We start from the raw sequence: 25,693 nt of genomic DNA, 5'->3' as shown, positions 1-25,693 counted from the left end.
TCCAAACCTGGCTAAACACCACCCCTCCCCCTCACTCTCACTCATTCATGATCAGAACAGCAACCATCATAGCTCCCATTATTATCTGGGACATGTAGTGTTAAGTCAAGCTTGGTTGTGAAGGTGGGCTAGAAAAAAGATAAATGAATGCTAACCTACCTCATCACCTCTTCTAGCAAAGCCCAACCTACCCTAATCCTGTCACAGAAAATGGTATCTATACTTTGAAAGAATAAAAAAAAAATTTTCAATAGTGAGGCATTCTCATTCTTTTTATAGTCCAGCTGCTTCATTCAAATTCATTTTTAAAACCCATTTCACCTATTAAGTCCTTCTTTAAGTATGACTTTGAAGGGGGGTGGCTAGGTGGCACAGTGAATAGAGCACCGGACCTAGAATCAGAAGGACCTGAGTTCAAATCTGACCTCAGACACTTAACACAAAAACTAGCTTGTGACCTTGGGCAAGTCACTTAACCCCGATTGCCCTCCAAAAAAAAAGAAAAAAAAGTATTACTTTGATTAGCTTTGACCTAAAAGGATTGCCTGATGTCAACTACTTCATTTATAAAAGGCTATATCACCCATCTTCCTCTGGCAGCATTCTGACTAACGTATCTAGCTGTCTCTTCAACAGAGACTCAGCCATCAACACATACAGTCTTAGATGTTGCTATGTATATATGATTTCATGATTCAGTCAATATTATGATTTTTTGCCATAACAACTCATGAATATTCTCTATCAAGGCATGTAGTTATGATCTGAAATGTCAGGAGCAGCAGCCACGCTGACAACATCACAGAACAGTACAGTGGAGAGCACACTGGATTCAAGGTCAGGGGACTGTAGCTCAAATCTTGTGTGTGACCTCAGGCAAGTCTTACCTTCTTCAGGGGTTAGTATTCTTACTTTTAAAAACGAGGTTAGGCTAGATGACCACTGAGGTCCCTTCCGTCCCTACATGTGTGATCTCATAGAGAAGCTATATCTCTGAAAATATCAAAACCAGGCTTATGGTGTGGGGGAAGGGAAAGAGGAAGGGACTAGGCATTTATTAAACACTTACTATGTGCCAGGCACTAGGCTAAGCACTTTACAAATACAATTTCATTTGATCCTCACAACAACCTAGGAAGCCGGTGATGTTATTATCACCATTTTACAGTTGAAGAAACTGACACCCACAGAGTATGAGCGACTGCCCAGGATCATATGGCTAGTAAGTGTCCGAGATCACATTGAAACTCAGGTTTTCCTGATTCAGGGTCCAGCACACGACTCCCCTAGCTATGCTAGTTCACAGCAAGTACAAGCTATAAAAGCACGAGGCATTTTCTCATTCCCCTGGTTGTTAGTTCTCTCCCCCAAACCCACCCCCTAAATTACTTGGTATTTACTTGTCTGCATACTTCTTATTTCTCCTAATAGACTGTAAACTCCTTGAGGATAGAGAGACTTTTATTTTTGTCTTTGTATCCCCCAGTCCCTAACACAATGCACAAAATGCTTTGGTACATCATAAGCACTTAACAAGAATCTGGTGCATTCAATTGAGATCATCTATTCAGAGTTTTTGTTTTGTTTTGTTTTTCTACCAATGTTTGTTGGCAACTATTCTGAAATGTGTAGTCTAAGAGTTGCCTAAGATATTGAAAAGTTAAGGGATCATCCAGAGCCAGCAGGTGTCGGAAATAAGATTTGAACTCAGGTCTTATCTTGTCTCAGAGGATAGTTAACCTATGTATTATGGTACACTGGCTCTTACAAGTCTTCTTATATTTCATTTTCTCCATAAGGTACCTAATTCCTCATTTTTTCCCCTTCATCAAATTCTACTACCTTTAAGTAGTTGTACATCTTAAGCTCTTTCCCACAGTCTTACACTTCAGAAATCTAATTCCTGATCATCTCCTTCAAATTCTATTCACTTAGTTACCATAACAGCAGCAAAAATAGTTATGAAGAATAGGCATCATCATTCACTTGCAGGCAAAATTTTACCCAGTTCAAGTGCATTCAAGCATTAGCCCTCAGGGGTATCTTATTGTTTTATTCATAAAAGAATGCTTGATGATGATGCAAGAGTCATACTGCAATAGGATAAAATTGCATAAAATCTGTATAATATTAAAAGCAAAAAATGTATGGAAAAGTCATTCAGACTTAGTAAATGTTACATTTGTGATTTTTTCAAAGAAAGGCCAAAATTGGTTTAACCAAATGTTTTCATCTGGACTTTCCATAGGAACTGAGAACCACCTTTTTTTATATTGCCACAATTCAGAATCCCAAAATGTCTACGTTTTCACAAAGAATCTTCAAGACATAGAAACCTCAGCTGACATCTCTTCCCAGATACCTATTTTTTTCCAGACACAAGATTTCCCAGAAAGAGAAACCCATGCAGAGGTCACCTTGGCTTAGAACCACAACCTTCTCCATTCCCAAGAGCAGAGATTTTTAACCTATGATCCATGGAGCCCCAAAGGACCACACCAGAGGAATTTTGGGAGATCTGTAAACTTAAATGGGAAAAAATTACATCTTTATTTTCACTCACCTTTAAATGAAATTTAGAATTCTGAGAAACAGTCTATAAGTATCATAAGACAACAAATGGAGTCTTTGACTCAAAAAAAAAATTAAGAACCCTTGCTCTTGATGATTTTTTTTTATTTTTCATCAGATTGGGTGTGAAATATCCTGCAAAGACACTTGAAAATTGGCAGCAGCAATCTTGAGTATAGTATAGAGTTTGATAGGTTTGCTTTGGATCTTGGGGGCAAATGAATTCCTCAGGAAAGAGAAAATTAAATACAGAAGGGTGGTAATGGGAGCAAGTTGCCATGTGGTAATGGTTCCCAACCCTGAACCAAAACTCAAATTAAAGACACTGAGGGTCTAGATGTACAAAAGGCTCAAGAAGGAGCTTTTGGAAGGTTTCAAAGAAGGAACTGAGCATATCTGAATTAGATGTTTCCTGAGCCATAAGTATAGCTAGTGGGGGGCCCTCTCCCAATGCCAACCATTTCTTTCTACTCTCCATCCAGGGAACAGAGTCCAAATCTAAGAGATCAATCATGGCGACATCTGGCCTCCCCAAAATTCTCCTAGGTTAACCTCAAAGGTTTTTCATAGGGTCAAAGCCTTGCAACAATAAAGCTCAAAGTAAAAGGTAAAAGAAACAGAGTTTCATGAAAATAAGAGTGACTTTGAAATCAGGATATCCTAGTTCAAATTACAAGTCCTGCCAATTACTAGCTATATAGTTTAGGCAAGTCATTGTTACCCTAATTAGCTTACCTCTCAGTTTCCTCATCTATGAGTTTAGAGGATTAAATGAGGTCATCTCTATGGTCCCTTGAACTTGTGGGCAATGGGAATTGATTTTCCATCTTGTCTCAGACATTTGCTATCTTTGGGACCATTGGCAAGTCACATAAATTCTTCTCAACCTCAGTTTCCTCATCTGTATGTATATAAAGTGGTTACCTAACCTTATAGTTCTAACATGTAACATAAAAATTCTAACATGCAATGTTAGCTATCGTGATTATTGTTATTTCCCAAAATTACAGAGAAGCTGCTTTAAGCTCAATATGTAAAAACTTGATAATGATTAAAGCTATCTAAAAGTGGAATGGGATTACTTGGGAGAAATGGGTTTTCCATCACTGGAGGTCTTCACACAGACAGATGACTAATTATTAAAGATATTATCAAAGGGATTCCTGTTCAGGTATGGAATTGGATTAGATGAAATCTGAGGCCTTTATCACCTCTGAAAGTCTGTGGTTCTGTGAATGGCCATAGCTGGTTCTGTGGACTTATCAGTGGTGTGCTCTTCTGTACATTCAGATAAGATTGTGCCAAAAATTCTAGCCACCACAATGAAACTTTTAAATAGTATGGAGATCGGGGCAGGTAGGTGGTGTAGTGAATAGAGCACCGGCCCTGGAATCAGGAGGAACCAAGGTCAAATCCGGCCTCAGACACAAAACACTTACTAGACATGTGACTTTGAACAAGTCACTTAGCCCCAATTGCCCTGCCTTCCCCCCTCCAAAAAGCAATAAATAAATAAATGCCATGGAGATCTACCACCCAGGATTTGTTAAGCCATATACCAAAGTATAAATAAACTATTGACCTTCTGACTATCCCAGAGCTCAAATATCTATAATGCATAAGTTTGGTCTACCACTTTGCCAGTCAGCTTTATGTAGGAGATGGTGCCTGAGCTAAATCATAGAATATGACTATGCACACTTCCATATTATACAATATGGGACATTCTCCAGAACATTCTTCCTCTTTATAAAATATCTATAGTGGAATTTAAATTCTATTAATGTTTCCTTCTGTTGCCATCTCTTGGTGCAAGGGTAACCCTGGACCCTCAAAGGCTTTGGAGTGAGCACAAGCTCTGGAAGGTCCTAATGTGCTAAAAAAGCTTTAAGTGTATGCATGGCTATGAACTATACATCTGTCGAACAAGGATTAGCCTAGCTAAGTATGGGGAAATCCATTAACTGAAGAATTATTTTGTCCAGAGCAACTCATAAAACATATACATATGTTAAGGCACTAAAGAGGTTGTGATCTCATCAGTAGAAGGAGTACCCACACAAGAAAATCATGGGTCTTTGAGATCTTAAATATGACTTAGTTAACTGTAGCATATTTGTTTCCCACTCTATTATAGGTAACCCTTTAAATAGCGCCACCTTGATCATGAAAATCTATTCTTCTCCAACCAGGCAGTATTCCTCAAGGGCATATTAGATGAAACTAGGAAAACTACAATGATGGGAGCCCATTTTGAGGGATAAGGATGAACATGGAGTAGATCTCAGCTTACTGAATCTTAGAATGACTAAGCTCATGTCTTGCTCTGAATCTCTAATGAAGTTAACAACAAAAAGTTTATTATTGTCCATCTATTTCATCAAAATGTTTAGTGATTCTCCCAAAGAAGCCAAATAGATCTGAGATAGTTAGATAATGGCAATGATGTATTATAATTATGATAGTGATAGTGCTTCTAAGAATTTTTTTTAATAATACTCACTTTTCTCTTTCTTCTCGGGATCTTTTCAAATTCAGCATACCTTCTAAAACACAAAGTATGCGTCAAAAGGAAGTTCAAGATATCTTAAACATATCTCTTTAAAAATAGTGCTCACAAAAAAAGCTCCTCCCTAGAACACTAACTCAACAGACATGATTATAACTAAAGGGGGGAGAAAAAAAACACCTCAATGGTGTTGGTGTTTGAATGACTTAGTATCTTTCACTATCAGACCAGGAGAGGAAGACATAACATTGAAAGCAAATATGCTTGACTGTCATCCTCAATCTTAGCAGGGAGTACCATTGAGAACAGTGAGACAAAAGGAGCTTAACTGTGGCATAAAGGATTTAGGATGGAAATCATGATGTCATTACTTACAGAAACTGATAAAGAGTATCAGTATGAGGAAACTGCCGAGGCAGTCTATGAAGCCATCTTTCTAAAGATTTGTCCAAATAAGATGAATTCTTATGACTAGAGGCTTTATCATTTATAAAATAAGGAAAATGGACTAAATAATCTCTAAGATCCTTCCCAACTCCAAATCCTGTTTAATAAAAACATTTTAATAATTTAGGTATCATTTGGCCTAAAGATAGGGATATGCCTATCTCAAGATCTCTTCCAATTCTAAAGTTCTCTCATTTTCCCTCATCAAAGTCCCACAAATACATTCTACACCTGGGTGAGATGCAAATATGATCATCTGTAAAGCCAAGCATGAGCAGCTTTCCAGAGGACTGCTGCTGTGAACAGGTTTAAGGTTCTGATTACATAATATAGTGAATTCTCTATTTATTCAGCAGTAAATTAAAGCAAAACATTCACAGAAATACAGCATTCACAATGTTATAACATAACAAATTGTCACTAAAGTGGCCACATAGTATTCATCAAAGTGGCCATATAGTTTTAAGCAAAAGATATCATTCAGTAAGTCCTTAACTCAATCATCCTTAAGGAACAAGCCTCCTTAAGGGACACAAAGTACAAAGATCAAAGTTCTCCACCCCTAGGTCACAGTAAATAATGATCTTCTCAGTCAGCATTAAGTACCCAAGAAGAAGTCTTTTCATCTTGACTCAAGGCTGGCTCTCAGCTTCTATGGTACCTCTCCATGGTCCCAGCTCCTACCCAAATCTATCCAACTGTCACCTGGATTCAAAGGCAGGCAGCTCTCAGCTCCTTGTCCAGTTCCTCATCCAGTACCTGTTCCACACTAAAGTTTACAGTGTCCAGTCCACCTCAAGCCCTCCACAGTACCTGTTTCTGGGAAGACAAAGCTAGAACCAAAACAACATCCATGCACATTGCTGATAACATCATCAATTCACTATCTGCCTGTGAAATCAGCAGAGACCCACAAACAAGAGAAGGCAACACAAATCATCAGCATAGAAATCAACACAGACCCACAAACAAGGTACAAGAGGTCAATACAAATCATCACCATAGAAATCAACACAGACCCACAAACAAGGTCCGAGAGGTCAACACAAATCATCAATAAAGTCCCAGTACCTCTGAAACCCTCCTCTAGGATTTGTAAACAGACAACAAGAAAATCCTCTTTCAGGGCTTCCAGTAAGGTCCCAGGGCTTCTGTACGAAGTATCACAAACAAAAATCAACACAGACAGAACAAGCAAACATAGAGTGCCAGGATACCAAAAGTTTTCTCCTTTTCAACTCTGCCACCACAAGAGTTCTCTTCTCAGTTCTGCTCTTTCCCAGTTTGGGCTTCTCCTTATGTTATTATATATATATATATATATATATATATATATATATTAGGTTATTACCTCCTCCCCATTCCACCCCTTCCTGTTGCATTAGCAATGGGGGTTCACAAGTTCTGGGATTCATAAATTGTTTCTTAACAAAGACTTGTGGGGCGGCTAGGTGGAGCAGTAAATAGAGTACTGGCCCTGGAGTCAGGAGGACTTGAGTTCAAATCTGGCCTCAGACACTCAACACAAAAACTAGCCATGTGACCTTGGGCAAGTCACTTAATCCCAATTGACCTCCAAAAAAAAGGCAAAAAAAAAAAAAGATTAAATAATCTAGGGCAAGGCTTAAAAGAAACTTGAACTGAAACAAGGTGCTAAATAATTAAATAACTGAAACAAGGCATTAAGTATTTCTTTGCTTGGCATTACATCATCCTATTTTACATATAAGGCTCCTGTGTCTATAATAACTGAAAATTTAGCTATAAACTTTTCTAAAAGGAAAAAAAAATTATACTATACCAGATTAAAGATTTATAGATTTAGTCCTAGAATGGAAATCAGAATCAATCCAATCCAACCCTTTCATTTTAACGATGAGATAATTAAGGCATTTCAATAATTCTTGTATATTGCATGTAAAACACTTTTTACCATGTGATACTCAGCTAGAAGAGCAATTCTTTGATCCTTTTTTCCCTTGAACATTAAATGTGCCTTAATCTCTTAATTATAACATTTGGCCACAAGAAGTCATTTCAACTTATGTCCACATGTGTATTGTCTCCTTTGGAGTGTAAGCTTTGTAAGGCTAGAGGTCTTGACCTTTTATTCATGCCTTCACTCAACGATCATTTACTAAGTAGCCACCATGTACAAAACACTCTGCTAGGGAAAAGAGAAACTACCAAAATAATTAAGATGTGACTGACTCCTATGCTCATGTGGTTTACAATCCAGTAGAGGAGGTAAGGATTTGATACATGTACAAATATGTAATAACTATATAAATGCCATGTATATTAACTATATCCTTAATCAACATCGACTATGCTCAGTAGTCTAAGATTTGCACTATACTGAACCCTGTGCTGTGTTTTTAGGATGCATTAAGCATATTCATGTGACAGAAATAATTTTGTTCATTTTACCTTAAGGTTGAATTGGATTTCCAATGACTGACATTTATAACCTTCCCTATGGATTTAACATAGTCAAATATGGTTGTCTCTGTAGTATAATTTGTCAGATGTATATGTGTGTTCATAATGTCTTACAACATAAGATATGTATATAGGTATTTTATATATAATGTGTAATATATATGGCACAATGTATAAGACATGCCATGCATATGATATATGATGTATCATATATGTATATGTAAATATCCATTAGATGTGTATATATTATATAAATCTGATAAGCTATACATATGTGTATGTATATATTATATCTAAATATAATTTTATCTATTATATCTAAATATTTATATTTAGATCCATGTATCTGTGTGTATATATGTATATATATATAAATCTGACAAGCTATATATACAAGTGTGATTTTCTTTTGAAGTATAACTTTTCTGATATATATGTGTATGTGTGTATAGACATAGACATTTAAAAGATGTATGTATATATGTTAAAGATGCATGTGTATATATTTACACATATACCTCTGACAAGCTACTCTGCAATGAGACAATCATGTTTGTATGTATACTTGTCAGATGAATATATATGTACACATATACACACATAAGTGCTCTCACACATCTACCAAGTATATAAAATACTATTACTTACATTGTACAAAATGTTTTGAGATAATAGGAAGGTGAGTACTCCCAAATGCTTCAATCCTTGACAGTCACTTTTCTACCAAGTATGTGTGCTTAAGATCCAACTGTTTCCTCATCAAAACTTTACTTTTATCCGATCAATTCAATGTGATAAGTAATTATTAAGCACCTCCTATATGCAGTGTATCATGCTGAGTGGGGGGGGGGAGGCAGGGTTACAAAGCAAAAATTAAGTAGTCCCTGCCCTATAGGGACAAGGAACATTAACACAGAAAAGTAAATACAGAATAATTTTAAGAGCTAGAGTACTAAGAATTCAGGAAAGGCCTTGTGTCAGAAGTAGCACCTGGGCTGAGTCCTGAAGGAAGCTACAGATGATGGATGTGGGGCAGAGGTGAGAGTGGAATACCTTCACCTAGGCATGAGGAACTGGACAAAGAGTGAGGAAATGTCATGTAAGTGTGTATGTCTGTGTGTTTGTGTACAAATAGATATCTAATCCTCACAACAATAGGCAGGCCATGTATTATTATTATTTGTTTTTTTTACAGACACAAACTCAGGGAAGAGATTGTATCTGGACAAAGGTTATGTAGGCATTAGCAAAACTGAGATTAATACCTATGCTGCTTAAATCCTACCCTAAGGGTCAGTTAACTATACCACATCATCACTTGGAGAAATATGTCATAGTCATAAATTTAGAGCTGGAAGGAACCTTAAAGCCCATTAAGTCCAGTAACCTTATTCTTTTTTTTTTTTTTTAAGCAATCGGGGTTAAGTAACTTGCTCAAGGTTACAAGGCCAGTTATTTCTGGGTGTGGTGCTGAGTGTCTGAGCCCGGGATTCGATCTCCAGGTCGTCCCAACACTGGAGCCGGTGCTCTTACTCACTGAGCCACCTGGCCACCCCTAAGCAATTGGGGTTAAGTAACTTGCTCAAGGTTACACAGCCAGGTGTTTCTGGGTGGGTGCTAAGTGTCTGAGCCCGGGATTTGATCTCCAGGTCTTCTCAACACTGGAGCCGGTGCTCTTACTCGCTGTGCTACCTGGCCACCCCCAGTAACCTTATCTTACAAATAAGGAAACTGAGCCCCAAAGAAGTTAAGTGACTGACCCAAGATTACACAGGTAATAAATATTAGAGCCAGGATTTGATGGAGGCTTCAGACTCCAAATCTGGTGCTCTACCACACAAGTAAGTGAGGGTTGGTGCAAACTCAATGTAAAACAACCGAAAAGAACAAGATGTTTTCTCTAGCAGTCAACTAGCATTTACCAGGTGTCTTCTTGGTTAAACATTGTGTTAAATGATACAGATATAAAGAAAGGTAAAAGACAGTCTCTGCTCATAAGAAGCTCATATTCTAACAAAGGTGTGGTAAAGGAGGGGAGAAGATTACATAGAGAAAAGACCATTCAACTTAATTCTACAGTCTCAGCTAATGCTGTAAGGACAGTATTTGCACAACACTATCCTATGACAGGAGAAGATGCCATCAGAGATCAACTGAGTCAATCAAGGCAATCAGCAGTTGACAAGACATATCTGAGCTTGTCAGGCAGGCTGACAAGGGCCCCAACCACCTGTCTGGAAATCAAATTGCCAGAGGACTAGCCATCAGGAGGATGCATAGCACTAGGCTGCCTTAAAGAGATTTATTGCAAAAATATTACCTAGACTAACGTAGATAACATAAAATAACTTAGGCCAACATGAGGACAGGATCTCCCATGGAGAAACCAACCCTGGATACTGTGCCTACAGTAGTATTTCACACTTTCTAAATGTACTTTCCACCCCAGAAAAGGCCCTTCCTGAGCACAGCTGAGCTAAATAAATATATAAGCCAATCACCCACACACACAGACTATACTACAAATAAGCTTACCAACCTAAAATCATCCATCCATTGCCACAATCAGATGGAAAATGACAGATATTTTTCTTTCTTTGATAGAATGACCATTAAGAAACTTGACAGAAAAAAATAGCCATAGGAAAAGTCTCCAGCAAACCCACTAATGCTTCCACTATATTTCAAACACACCAATCAAGGCCAAGTAATCTGCAGTCCACAATTCCACAGAGAGACTTTACAGGAACTGCTTAACTCAGCAGAGCCTGGAAGACATGAAAACCCATCACAGGGTGTGAATGGAGAGTCAATGCCTATTTGTTCTAAATTACATGAGATACAGGCTAAGGCAAGGAATCATAGGGCTTGGCCTCACTGGCCAGTGTGAGGCAGAAACCTAGGAAGTAATCCAAGGATTCTGGTATGACTGAACTGCAAGATAGAGTCATAAAGGCAGAGCGGTGAGGGAAGAGGGAGAGTATTGGCTTTAACGTCAAGAGGCCTAGATTCAAGTGTTGACTCTGTTGTTACATTTTGATATGATGTCTGGTCATGCAGGTACCCCTCTTCAACAATGCTGTTCACAACCCATCCTGACTCTTGTCCATGTCCTCCCCAAAATCCTGCGAAAGGCATTAAATAAACAATGTGCTGGAGGCTTTCCTCTTGGCATTTCATGGATACCAGTAGTATCTCAACACTTAGCACAGTGCCTGGCACATAGTAGGTAGATTAATAGCATGTGGCTGTCCAATGGTTACCCCTTGTTCTTGAAAATAGAAAAGTCACCTTATCTCTCTAGGTCTTAGTTCTCTTATTTGTAAAATGAAGACAAATATATTTCTATAAGCCAATTTATAAGGTAGCTGTGAGGAAAATATTTTGTAAAATGTCATGTGGTTTCTTTAACCAGATCTGTGATTTCATTGATACAAGGAACTCCCAGGATGGGAATTCCCTTTGCCAATGTAGATCAGCACTTGTTCTGCCACTTAAGAATTTGAGAGATTCCTGGGGCATTATGACATGTCACTTGCCTAAGGTCACAAAGCTGATCCAGACCTGAACCTAGATTTTCCTCTGAGGCCAGCTTCTCTATCCACTATCTGTCTGATTTGCCTCTCAAGAATAAAAATCCCACCATTCCAAAGTAGGCAAAATGTTAAAAGACTCTCAAAACAGGTGCCCCTTCCACTATGTAAAGATATTGTTCCATTAAGGTCCTACTACAGCATTCCAGTGGGTATTAAATCTGGTTTCTTCAAGACTTTATTAGCTGGGGTGGCTAGGTGGCGCAGTGAATAGAACACCTGCCCTGGAATCAGGAGGACCTGAGTTCAAATATGGCTTCAGACACTTAACACAAAAACTAGCCATGTGACCTTGGGCAAGTCACTTAACCCCAATTGCCCTACCCTCCCCACTCCAAAAATTAAAAAAAAAGACTCTAGCAAAAATAGAGGACATCCCAAATGTAGGCTATACCCCTGAAGAGAGGATTCTTGAAAAGGAAAAATCATATAAAATTAGTCCCAATTAGTGTAAATAATAATTTCTCTGAATGGGTTATATTATTTGGATTTTCACTGTATCATTCTATTTAGATGAAAACAACTACCATGTTATAAATTTTTAACTTCAAACAAAGCTGATTCAAATACATGCAATCACTATAGAAGATTCTTTTTCACACTAATGGTGACCTAGCTATACAGGAGAGATAGAGCCCTGAATAAAGGTCACACTCAGGTTTTATACTGGCCAAATTTAGGAAGTAAGGATACCCTATATTCAAGCCAATACAACAGTATCATACATTTCAAGCTAGTAGGAACCTTAGAGGTCATCTAAGTTAGTCCAAGTCCCTTATTTTAGAGATGAAGTACTAAAGCCCATGGAGATTAAATGACTTTGCCGGGTCATAACCAGTAACAAGGAGCCAGGATTCAAATCCACATCCTCTGACTCCCAATTATGTATCCTTCCTACTGCTTCCTAGTATAGTATATTCAAAGTTATTTGACCAAAGTGTGTAGTCTATCTGGCTAGCTCGTGTACCATATGTGTATTTCAAGATCCTGATGTGAGTTTAACTCCCAATTAAATTAAAAGAAACAGCCTGTCTCCTTGATGTGGGCCAACAAATCAGTTGAGATGAAGAGCCATGTAACCAGTTTGGGATTGTGAGCAATTCAAGGTTTTATTTTGGAGTTTTCAAAGCTGACAGTTTTGTGCTGAAAACTGGCCTCACCTAAGATTAAATCAGTGAGTGAAATAATTGTTTATCATTAAACATACTGTCATATGAAATTCAATTCAATTCAACCAACATGTATCATACCCCTACCACATACCCAGCACTATGCTAGGGAAAGAAGACATTACAAATGGCACAGTCCTTGTCCTCAAAGAACTTGTAATCAGTGTGGTGAGCATGACTTTTTCAGAAATAAGTATGAGATATTACCAGCAGAAATGCAATAGGGTCAAATAAAAGAGTCAGGCAGAGTGCTCTAGGAAAAAATTGAGGAAAGAACACAACATTTGAGACTGATGAGCGAAAGCTTCATGGAGGAGGTGATCCATGAAGAGAAACCTTTCAATGGGCCAGGATAAGAGGAGAATGTACTACAGGCATGGGGAACAAAGACCTTCATGAATTCAAGGCATTGAATGAAAGATACTGGAGAACAGCTAGCCATCAAGTTCGGTTGGAACAGGGTGGGGAAAGAATGGTGGAATGAAATACAGCTTGAAGGGCAGGTTAGAGCTAAATTGTGGGAAGCCTTTAATGCTAAGCTAAGGAACCTGTATTTTATCCCAAAGATTTTTTAGCAGAGAGGTGGCATTATCAGTCCTATGCTTTAGGAAAAGTATATTAGTAGCTCTATAGAGAATGACTGGAGAAGGGAAAAGATGGTTGCAGGGAGGGAATAGGGATAAAGGCTGCATCTTTGATTTTGTTTGTACATGGAACTACCCAGGAAATGCCTTCTACCACTACAGGCTAACATCTTCTCTGCAATGTGAGGCATTAAGAGGTTAAGTGACTTCCTCAGGGTCACACAGCCAGTATGTGTAGGAAGTACGATATAAACATCTTTCTGTACCCAAGGCTAGCTCTCTGTCCACTACAGCACACTGCCTCCTGGTTGGAGGCAGAGACTAGTCAAAAACTTATTACAAGGCAAACAACTCTGAAAGACTTAGGAAATCTTATCAACACAATGGAAACAACCACAGGTCCAAAGGACTCATGACAAAACACACCATCTACCTCCTGACAGATGTGATGGACTCAGATTGAAGCATACTTTTTTGGTGGGACTTGGCTAATGCAGGAATTCATTTTGCATGACTATACATATTTGTAACAAGTTTTGTTTTTCTTGCTTTCTCAATGGGTATGGGGAGCAAGTAGGAGGGAAAAATTGGGATTGAAAATAAAAATTGAATTTTTAAAAGTTTTACAAATTTGAAAAGCAAAAATATTACAATAGTTCAGGTGACAAGTGATGAAAGAAAAGTTGTGATAGTCAGATAACTTCAATTATATTATCACTAGCAGGGCCTTAAACAGATATTTTTGTACTTGGAAAAAGTAGGGGATGCTAACTGGATAGGGAAGAAAAATAAAGCAGGATGAAGTCACCTAGGGTGCAGCTTCCAGAGATAGGAAATATACCCCAAGACAATGCTTTCACTGCCCTTTAAATTTTGGTCTCCTAGGAGAAAGTACCTGTTGCTCTGACCTGGTTATTCCTCTACTCAATAATTACTGAAGCTCTTAAATTAGCAGATAGAGTTTTTGTTTGCTTCTTGTTTTCCTAACCAGTTAATATTCCAAAAAAAGGAATAAATCAAAGAGGGAGTTTTCCAAGTTTATTTCCTTCTGCTTTGATAGATGAGATAAGGAAGATTGAAGTTTGCTCTCTGCTCAAAAGCCTATCATAGAAAGAAAGAGAAGACAAACTGGGCAGAAAATGTATTCTAAATTAAAGCATACTCTCTAGGAATCTATATGCTTGGCTACAGTGAAATTTCCTTACAGATGTTTCATCTGTGATTCTGTCCTCATCCCATAAATCAAACTGCTTCATTACATTTCTTTTAAAGGACAGTTACTTTCAAGTAGGGCTCTCGGGAGAGAGATGAGGAAACAGGCTCCTGGGTTACATGACTGTTAGTGCATGGCATTGGGAAAGCAACTCTAAACTCAACTGGCTAAGCTTTTCTGCCTCAAGGTAAAACCATTAGGTATACCTCATGCATGACTTTACAAGAGGAACATTGGCCATTACTCATATTTAATTATAAGCTCCTATTTGACCTAGTCTATAAACTAAGCCTTAGAGTGACCGAGTTATCAAAGGGAGGAAAAAGCAGTTGCCTTTCTCAGAAACAATGGGATTGGAATTCCTTGCTGTGTGCTCCATATTCCCAGCATCTTCATTTCCATAAAGATTCTCATAAACCCTATCCAATGAAACCATTTAGCAAAGGCTAGCAACTACAATAAATCACAGCTTTATTCAGTATGAGCACTGTCAACCAGTGTAGGCTCAGAATTTTAGATAAAGCTAAGCAAGTGAACTTAAGAAGGCAGCATTTTAAGGTAGAAGGAACACAAGACAGAGAAAAGGAGTCCTGGGTCTTTGCCCTGTTACAAACCAGTTATGTAACTTGAAGCAAATTCTATCACCTCTAGCTCTCAATTCCTTATCCATAAAGTGAGTGGGTTACACTAGATGATCTCTAAGGATTCTGCCAGCTCTGAAATTATACTCTTGGCTATGGAATTGGTATTTCCATTATCCTCTGGACCACCTGCAGTTGTGGTTCTTCTGAGATTGTGGTGTTCCATGATTCCTAGCTACATAGCCGTGCTAAAAAGAACGGACTTATTTAGTTAGCAGCTTGTCTTCACTGCTCTTACCTGTGCATATTGTATGTTAGCAAACTGTAGTATACTGCTACACATGCTGATATGTGTAAGAAGTGACATAAAATAATCTTGGTCCCAGAGAATAGAAGAAGAAACAGAATTCCTACCTCTAGTAGAGGGTACTACAGGTACAGAATGTTGTAGACATCATTGAAGTCATTCAGTGGGTCTTTTTAATTAAATATATTTTGCCTTTTTTTAAGAAAAAGGTAAGTTCTATGATGGGGGTGGGGAAAGAGAATACCTGGAAACAATTATGATATAAAAAAGCAAAAGTCTTCAATAAATAAGAGACATGGCATAGGACTGGAGAAGAACAAACATTGTCTTTATTCTCAGAAAAGGAAGAGTCTGCAAATTATAAGCCAGTAAGATTGACGTCAATCACTTAGGAAGATTTTTGACCAGGTTATTAAAGAGACAAGTAATGAACACATAGAAAATGAAGTGGTTTAAAAGAGCCTGTATTGCTTCATCCAAACAAAATCATTATGACCTTATTTCCTTTTTTGACTAATTACTTGATTGGTAGATAAGGGGAATGATATAGATATAATTTGCCTAGATTGTAGTGATAAATTTAATAGAGAATTCATGCTATTATTGTGGACAAGATGAAGAATTGTGGGATATATAAGGATACAATTAGATGAATTTAGAACTGGTAGAATGACAAACTCAGAGAGTAATTACTAATTGTTCATTGACAACTTGCAAGGTAGTCTCCAGTGGGGTGCCTCAGGGATCTAGCTTTGGCCCTTTACTATGTAACATTTTTATCAATGACTTGGATGAAGGCATGCTTTCAAATTTGCAAATGACACAAACCTTGGAGGGACATATTGAATGACAAAGTCAGGATCCAAAAAATATTAAACTGGAGGCACTGCAGCTAAAGCAATAATCCTAAAACCCAAGTTTTTAAAACTGACCGTATCATTGCCCTGCACCAAAAGCTCCAGTGTTCCCATTCCCTCCAGGATGAATGTGAATGCTTAAATGGACACCAGAGATGTCTGTAATTACTATGTGAATTATCCAATATTCATGGATTGTTTGACTTTTAGCAATTTTCCCCTAGATTGGATCACAAAGTTGACCTCTTGGTGCTATTCTGAATTGTCCAAGTCAAGCATTTGGGTTCCTGAAGAAATTCAAAATGAAGGTTCTCACCTGGATACCGGGGTTCTACCTAAATGTTACTTTAAAGAAACATAAAGATGTAAAATTTCTAACTCCATCAGGGGAAGGTGACACTCATATAGATATTTCTGAGATTTAAAACTTCCATCTCAAATGTTTTTAAGAAAAAAAACTGAATGCTCTCTGATTATAATGATCAAATTTGGTCTAAAAGAAATGAGAAGATGCAGTTCCCTCCCTTCCTTGGAGGGGTGGAGAATTACAGATATAGTATACTGCCAGATCCTGTTGATATGCTGGTTACTTTTTCTGACTTGTTTTTTCTTTCTTTCTTTTCCATTCTTTATTACAAAAGATTACTTGATCTAATGGATTAAGCAATCTAGAGGAGGAGAGAATATGTTAGGAAATGAATATGATACAAAAACAAAAAGGAATCAATAAGAAAATTTTCAATTAAATACAATATTATTTAACACCAATATTCTCTAACTAAGAATATTGAGAATCCTATCTGGAAGAACCATAGAGTAAGTGGAGAGATGAATAGTGGATAAAAGAGCATATTACCAATGTTAACTTATATTTTAAAAGTGACGTCAGAGCCTACACTTGCAATAGCAAGTTCCTTCTCCAATCCATCCTCCTTTTAGCTGCCAAACTTTTGGGATTACAGCATGGAATTAGGAAGACCTGAGTTCAAATATGTTCTCAGAAACTTACTAGCAATGTGACCCTGGACAAGTCATTTAATCTGTCTGCTTCAGTTTCCTCACAGTAAAATGGGGATCATAATAATAGCACTAATAATAACCCAGAGTTGTGAGGATCTCAGAATAAGATATTTGTAAAGTGCTTAGCACAGTGCTTGGTGCTTAATAAATACTTATTTCCTTCCTTCCCCCTTCTTAATTTCTCTGATTTCCTGTAAAACTCGACTCAGATCTCTTACTGCTGTAACAAGCTTTTCTCAGTTCCCATCTCTCTTTCCCACCCACTCCCTTTCACTGTTAAAGCCTTCCCTCAAAGATTACCTACTATCTACTCTGAATGTGTCTTTTGTAGACATGTTATTTGTAAATTGTGTCCTCCCATTAATTATAAGCTCCTTGAGGGCAAGAACTATATTTGCCTATACTCAAAGCTTATGGTACATGTGGCTACTGTGGTGGTGTGGTTTTGGGTTTTGGGTTTTGTTGTTGTTGCTGCTGCTGCTACTGTTGCTGTTACTGTTGTGGTTGAGGCAGGTAGGAGGCGCAGTGGATAGAGGGCTGAACTGCAGTCAGAAAGATCTGAGTTCAAATCCTACCTCAGATAATTACTAGCTGTGTGAAATTGGGAGAGTCCCTTAATCAACTTCAGTCTAACTATACTTTATAGATGAGGATAATAATAGTACCTACCTCCCAAGATTGTTGTGAGGGTAAAAGGCAATAATATTTGTAAAGTGGCTCACAAACTGTAAAATGCTATATAAATGCTAGCTTTTGTCATTGTTATTATTGTTCCTAGAAAATGGTGAGCCAAGTATGTAGTGAAAGCAAAGGATAACAGATGGAAAGTGTGGTACAGTGGAAAGAATGCTGGCTTTGGAGTCAAAGATTCTCCACTAAAATACTCACTATGCTGCTCACTACTTGGGATTAATTGGATGAGTGATTTCATCTCCCTGGCCTTCAGGGTCCTTGCCCATAAAATGAGAGGCTTGGCCTAGGGAACCTCCCATCTCTGCATCTCTGATGCTATGATACCTCTGCCTCCAGTGTGGCAGTCTTCCATCCAAAATATCAGAAAGAAGAGAGGAAATCATCCTATGTGCTAAAGTGGGTCCTCTCTGGAGGCTCTGGATGAGGATATGGAGAACAATGCCCAAGGTGAGATACAGATGGACCATAATCTGTACCAGTGGAGTATGACCCCAAATCAATGAGTTCACAGACTCATCTGAGCATCTATATGGTATTTCCATTATCCTCTGGACCACCTGCAGTTGTGATTCTTCTGAGATTGTGGTGTTGCATGATTCCCAGCTACATAGCCATGCTAAAAAGAAGGGACTTATTTAGTTAGCAGCTTGTCTTCATTGCTCTTACCTATGCATGTTGTATGTTAGCAAACTGAAGTATACTGCTACACATACTGATATGTGTTAGAAGTGGCATAAAATAATCTTGGTCTCAGAGAACAGAAGAAGAAACAGAATTCCTACCTCTCATAGAGAATCAGACTACAGGTACAGAATGTTGTAGACATCACTGAAGTCATTCTGTGGGTCTTTCTAATTAATTATATTTTGCCTTTTTTTAAGGAGAAGGTAAGTTCTATGGTGGGGGTGGGGGTGGGGGAGGAAAATACCTGGAAACAATTATGGTATAAAAAAAAACAAAAGTCTTCAATAAATAAGAGACATGACATAGTACTGGAGGACAAACATTGTCTTGATTTTCAAAAAAGGAAGAGTCTGCAAATTATAAGCCAGTAAGATTGACATCAATTTCTTAGGAAAATTTTTGACCAGGTTATTAGCGAGACAAGTAATGAATACATAGAAAATGAAGTGCTTTAAAAGAGCCTGTATTGCTTCATCCAAACAAAATCATTATAACCTTATTTCCTTTTTTGACTAATTATTTGATTGGTAGATAAGGGGAATGATATAGATATGGTTTGCCTAGATTGTAGTGATAAATTTAATAAAGAATTTCATGCTGTTATTGCGGACAAGATGGAGAAATATGAGATTTAAAGTCACATTTTTGGCTTAGGAATGAAAAAAAGCATTTTATCTTTTAGTCATAAATTTATCATGTTTAATATGTATAGAGGTATAAAATTATAGAAAAATTCATTAATATCTGAGGAATCATTTTGCCCACCCTATCCTTTCCCTCTCCAAAATTGGGAGTAGGCAGCAGAAATAAAGCCTTTGGGAGTAAAATGTAATTTTTCTTCTCAGTTTTTTTTCCCATTCTTCCTGGATCTTTGTGAGCGCTAGTACTAGCTCTCCTACTTACTTGTTGTATGACCTTGTGAAAGTCACTTCCCCTCTGTGGCTTCAGCTCCCTCCTCTTTCAAATGAGGAAGCTAAAATTAATAACGGTCTCTGAGGCTTCTTCCAACTCTTAACAATCTCTCCCTAGCCAAAGGAAATATAGTTTTCAATGACCTTAGATATGCACTAATAAAGTCAGTACAATGCTAACACTTACAAAAGATGTTTTTCTTGTACTCAGTGAACACTTACACTAATCCAAGATCAGAATGATTTATCCAAACAAAATGTCTTTTATACTCACTACACTGTGTTGGATTGTATCACTATGCATTACATTAAAAGAGAAATAATGAAAACAGAAAAGCAGGGCAGAGATTTGAAGTTCAGTATTGCTTATTCATAAAAACATGTTCAGATTGAATGCAAATTCATTCTTCCCTCACTATACACAAATAATCCAAAAACTGTGGCAAATCACAGAATCTCAGAGTTGGAAGAGACCTCAGAAGACATCTAGCCAAACATACCTGACCAATAGATGCATACTAAATATTCAATCCACAAATATTTTGGACAATAAGAAAAACTTCACCTTAATAGATGGTTCTGAAACTACCTCTGAATCCATTTTCCTAAATACTTCTCTAACAGCAGGGGAGATGGGGTATTAAGACCCCAAGAAATAATCACCCTGAGATTCCAAGGAAGTCAAATAGACCAAAATGTTAGAAGTTCCAAAGTTGACTTGCTGAATAGAATGATAGCTTCTTCTGTCTCCTGAGCTTCCACCTTGCCAAGTTCTTCCTCTCAGATTTAAGAGTTGCCAAAACATAAAGAGAGGCATCATGGTATATAGTGGATGGGGCCAGGCTTGGGGTCAAGAAAACTAGGGTTCCAGTCCTGTCTCAAGCACATTCTAGTTGTGTGGCCATAGGCAAATCACTTGACTTCTAAGGTGGGTCTCTAGAACTATATAGGTAGAGAGAATTTTCAAAAGGGGAGTTCCTTACTGATGAAATCATAGTTCTAATTCCCCTGCCCCCCTCCCAAAAAAAAAGATGTAAAGGAATATGAACATTGATTAGTAATGGTAATACCTGTAAAACATACTACAGGTTTCTTCCATTGTCATGGTAACCACTGGACTAGACTAAGGGGAGATGAAAATGGTCATAGGATCATAGATTTCAAGCTGGGAAAGGCTTCAGAGTTTATCCAGTCCAGTCTCCTCATTTTGAGGACCAAATGAGGAACTAGAACCCAAAGAAATTAAATGACTTGTCCAATGTCACACAAGCAGCAGAGGCAAGAGCTGAACTAAGATCTTCAGATTTCAAACCAGTGCTTTTTCCATTGCATTATCCTGCCTCCCTAAATAGGGAGCAATGAACTCTGGGTTACTTCATGTTTTTATTTTTATCTAATACCACAATAAGAAATAAGTCAAAAGAGTATCTGATTTCATTTCAACCTATAAATCTATCTCTGGACTCTAGATCCTAACATTCATGAACACTTAGCAAGTCATTAAGGAGACCAAAGACACATTCAGTTCCTTCCTACCACTCTTGTGAAAACACAAAAGAAATTTCCCTTTACTCCTGCCAACCGAGTCACTTCATCCCTCAATTTAAGAAATCCAAACTACCATTATTTGCCAAAGAATATCGACACATTCCAGTCCGAAGAATTTTAAATAATCCCAAAAACAAGTTTTTCCTAGACTCTGAAAAACATAAAAATAAAATGTGCTTACTTTTTTAGGTCCTGAGGAACCTTCTGTGTTTCCCAGTAGGGCAAATGTTTAAAGGCCTCCAGTCCTGATGCAACATAGTAATGGTGGTCAATCAACTCATTTGAGCTATCCAGAAGAAGTCCATCCATTGTATACAGTCTACAAGCAGAGAAAGAATAAAGGCCATATCTCATGCTATGAAATTCAGTGTAATATAGTTTTAATATTCTAGTATTTAATGCAATTATAATTTATGTCAAGGAAATTATATATTCTCATACAAGCAAACTCGAAATGGAAGCAATTATGATGGTACAGTTGCTGTTATTCTATGATAAGGTGGTGTTTTTTCCCCTGATGCTGCCCCCCTCCCAATTTTTAATTATTTTTTAAATCATATACAAGGGCCAAAAGGCTCTTGGGAACATTTTTAAAGCTCACTGTTGATGCTCAGTAAATGTTAAATAATAATAGTTGAAATTCATACAAACTGTCTTATTAATACTTGCTTGATAGAGTAGTGCAAATTAAAATAACTCTGAGGTACCACCTCATACCTATCAGATTGGCTAATATGACAGAAAAGGAAAATAACAAATGTTGGAGGGAATACGGGGAAATTGAGACACTAATGCATTGTCTGTGGAGTTGTGAACTGATCCAATGATTCTTCAGAGTAATTTGTAACTATGCCCAAAGGGCTATAAAACTGTAAATACCCTTTGGCTCAGCAATAACACTACGAGGTCTGTACCCCCAAAGAGTTCAAAGGAAAAGGACCTATATGAACAAAAATATTTGTAGCAGCTCTTTTTGTTGTGGCAAAGAATTAGAAATTAAGAGGATACTTGGGGGATAACTGAACAAGTTGTTGTATATGATTGTGATAGAATATTATTGCATCATAAGAAATTATGAGGGGGTGGTTTCAGAAAAACCTGGGAAGATTTACATGAAACTGATGCAAAGTGAAGTGAGCAGAACCAAGATAACATTGCACACAGCAATATTGTAATGATGATCAACTGTGAGTGACTTGGCTATTCTCAGAAATACAATGCAAATACAATGATCCAAAACAATTCCAAAGGACTCATGAAAAATGCTATCTGCCTCCAGAGAAAAAAGTGATAGAGTCTGAATGCAGATTGAAGCATTTTTAACTTTATTATTCTTGGGGGTTTTTTGTGTTTTCTTTTGCAACATGGCTAATATGGAACTGTTTTTCATGACTTCACATGTATAATATATATCAAATTGCTTGCCTTCTCAAGGAGGGGAAAAGGAAGGGAGGGAGAGAATTTGGAACTTAGAATTTAAAAAAAAAAAAACAAATGTTAAGCCACTTAACCCCAAATTGCCCTCCAAAAAGCAAAAAAAAAATGTTAAAATGTTTTGTTTACAGGTAATTGAGAAAAATAAAATTAAAGGTCAAAAAAGCTATTCAATTTGTAAAAATGCTTACGTGACAAACTAATTTCTATCAACACATTGATGTACTCTTCCTAACTCTGATGAAATCACTTCATCCTCACTTTCACTCAGGAATTTTTCCCCCATAAATTATTCACTCATTCACACACTGTGTAAAAGGGATTATGCTCATTGCTGGTTTAAATATAAAAATGAATATAAGTGCCTTTGTCAAGGAACATACACTGTGGTTGTGAAAACAAAACTGAAAATACAAATAACTCTAGAACACAAAGTGCCATCAACACTATACAAAGTATTTCTAGGAATCAGACTGGGGAAATCACATCCAGTTGGGGGACAATCAAGGAAGGAGGTAGTATGTGAGCTAAACTTTAAAGTTTAAAGGATGAATAAGATTTCAATAGATAACATATGACAGGGGAAGAAAGAAGAAAAACTTCATTTTAATTTAATAAGCATCTAATAACCATAAGCCCTGTTTCTGGCATATAATGGTTATGTGACCATGTACAATTCTCTTAACCTCGGGCAATTCTCTAGGGTTATAAATTACATATGAGTTGCCAATCTGCACTGGTAGAGGCAGTATCCACACTGGAAGTTTCCCACACAGATGAAATCATAGATCAAAATTTTTTTAAAGACAGTATACTAGGTTTGGAAAATACAAAAACGAGGAGAAATTCCCTTACCTCAAGGTCCTTCAACAGGTACATATAAGTAAACACAATATAATTTAATGAATAATGAAGCACTAACAATTGGGGAGGCTAGCAGAGGAGTGAGTGATGTCTGAGGTAAACTCTGAAGGAAGTTAAGGATTCCAGGAGGTAGAGAAGAGAAAGTATCATATTCCAGGCATAGGGATGATACAGGATGTGCTCACACACATCCAAACTGCAGCTCACTCAATGTGATAGAGCTATGATCTGAAGCTGGGAGGAGGGAATGGGGAAAACTATATAGATTGGGAAAAGGTTTTCCCAGCCTCTGTGGACTGTCAATTGCTTCAAAAACTACAACTTCCTTCCTCAGCTTTCCATTCCTTTCCCCTCTTTTACTTCCAAGAGATGCTGGTATAAGAGGAAGTAGGAGGCACCTCAAGTTACTTGGTCACCCCCTGCAGTCCAGAACTGGTCTGTCTCTTCCAGATGTTCTCCATGGTGCAACCACACCTTCAGTGACATTTCTTTTTGGTGAAATCATTTCTGTCAGGATCATCTGGGCTGGTTTCCATCCTTCTTCCTACCCCCAGGAGAACTTGAGTGTAGTGAGAACTCTGCTTCCCAGGCAGAGAAAAATCAAAACATTTTTGTTCCCCTCTGACTCCTCTGACCACATTGTTTTCCATGATTCAGCTCATGCTAAGTGACCCTGAACCCCTGGTTGGTAGGCACGAGAAAAGCAAAAAGGTTACAATTTTACATTTTAAAAATATGCATGGTCATTATTCTTTTAACTCTACCACTGATGCTTCATGTAAAAGTGCAGGGTTAGAGTGCAGAAGACAGCTGGAAAAAAATATTTTTTTTAATCATTTAGATAGGACTAAAAAAGTTATTTTATTTTAGGGATAGAGGAAGATCTAGATTGATAGAAGCCCATTATAACATTTTAAGTATCTTAATTGTTCATTTTTTTAATTGGTTAGCTAAATTTGAAGTTGGAAAAGAATTTTTTGATAGGAAGATACAGCTAAAAAGTTTTTTCCATATTTTTAGGGGAAAGGGAAGTATTTTATTAACAATACTCCTTTGTAAAGTTTTATTTTAAAGTAGTTAAGTTGTTGGGGTTTTTTTAGTTATTTAGCTGTCTCAGTTTTTTTTTAATAAAAATATTTTAAATGTTTAAAAATAAGATATCATGGATGCACTTCCTAATGAAAATATCCTGCACAGGGCTATGATTTTAGGCTTTGAGGATAGTCTTTAAAATGTCCCAAAGGTAGGAGATGGGAACTTTTGGATTCTGGCTCTGGCACTGACACTAGCTAAGTAATTATGAATACATTACTGTGCTTCCCTTTGCCTTGGTTCCCTGATCTGTAAAATGAAGATGTTGACCTAATTCAGGGAATGGGACATCTTCAGAGAAATCATGATCTAGAGTTGGCCAAAAGTATTATGGGATGCTTCCAAAAGTAATGGGGTTGCTACCCGAAACCTCCTTAGAATTCTTCAAGACTCCTATAGGGCAGGCAAGTCAGACTAGCTGAAGTATCAAGGTTCCCTGAGTAAGAGTCAACTAGGCAACATGTGCCAAATGGATCAAACCATCACGATAATTATTATTGTTATTATTACCACCATTTGTATGGTGCTTTAAGGTTTTCAAAACATCATTAATTCCATCTTCTCTCAGCCCCTGCTGGAACAGTTCATGACCCCTGAGACCAAGAGTCCCAGAAATAACAGTGCCTTCCAGACCACCCTTATGCAGAAGTACAACATTACCAACACATACCATCTAATCAATAGTCACTGAGAGGCAAGTAAGCCTAAGAACCCCAGGAACAGTAGTAAACTCAGAACAATGGTCCTGCTTTCAGTCTGGTTCCAGCAACTACCATCCAAGGGAGCTACCCTTGTGAAGAAAGCGTTTGTCATTCCTATCATTGATACCAATGCCAACTGCTAGCCAACTACAAAGGACCCTGTGAACAAGAGAGGAGGCAACATGTGCCACAGGGGTAAAATTATTGCAATCACCATATCCTATAAGATCCTGGTAGCAACAGTGCAATACCCTAACCACAGGTCCCTGGAATTGCAGGGTCACCCAGACCACTGGCCCTGCTTCCAACTTTGCCCTTATAGCCATGATCAAGTGAAGTAATCCTTGTGGACAGATAACCCACCATCCCTGTCACAAGAGCACTCCCAAGACCACTAGCTCTACTTTTAGTCTAATCCTAGCAGTAAGTTCGGGGAAGCAATCCTTGTAGAAATTGTGCCCTAACAACTTCTT

General features: G+C 37.7%; 1 protein-coding gene across 1 annotated transcript in view; it reads right to left on the bottom strand.

The window, feature by feature from the left end:
• DCDC2C (doublecortin domain containing 2C) overlaps positions 1-25,693 on the bottom strand; it is a 194,611-nt gene that overhangs the window by 117,882 nt on the left and 51,036 nt on the right. Inside the window, exons 5-6 of the mRNA XM_069064769.1 lie at positions 21,311-21,448; positions 5,075-5,117 (exon numbers count right to left, since the gene is read on the bottom strand). Of these exons, the coding sequence (XP_068920870.1) occupies positions 5,075-5,117; positions 21,311-21,448 (181 nt within the window). The remainder of the gene's footprint in view (positions 1-5,074; positions 5,118-21,310; positions 21,449-25,693) is intronic.

The sequence above is a fragment of the Petaurus breviceps genome, unplaced genomic scaffold (assembly GCF_028583685.1).
Source record: "Petaurus breviceps papuanus isolate PSGF00001 unplaced genomic scaffold, PetGlider_PUasm1.0 90644, whole genome shotgun sequence".
Taxonomy (NCBI): Eukaryota; Metazoa; Chordata; class Mammalia; order Diprotodontia; family Petauridae; genus Petaurus; species Petaurus breviceps.
The sequence above is the reverse complement of the archived record's forward strand: the minus strand, read 5'-3'. Positions and strand labels throughout refer to the sequence as shown.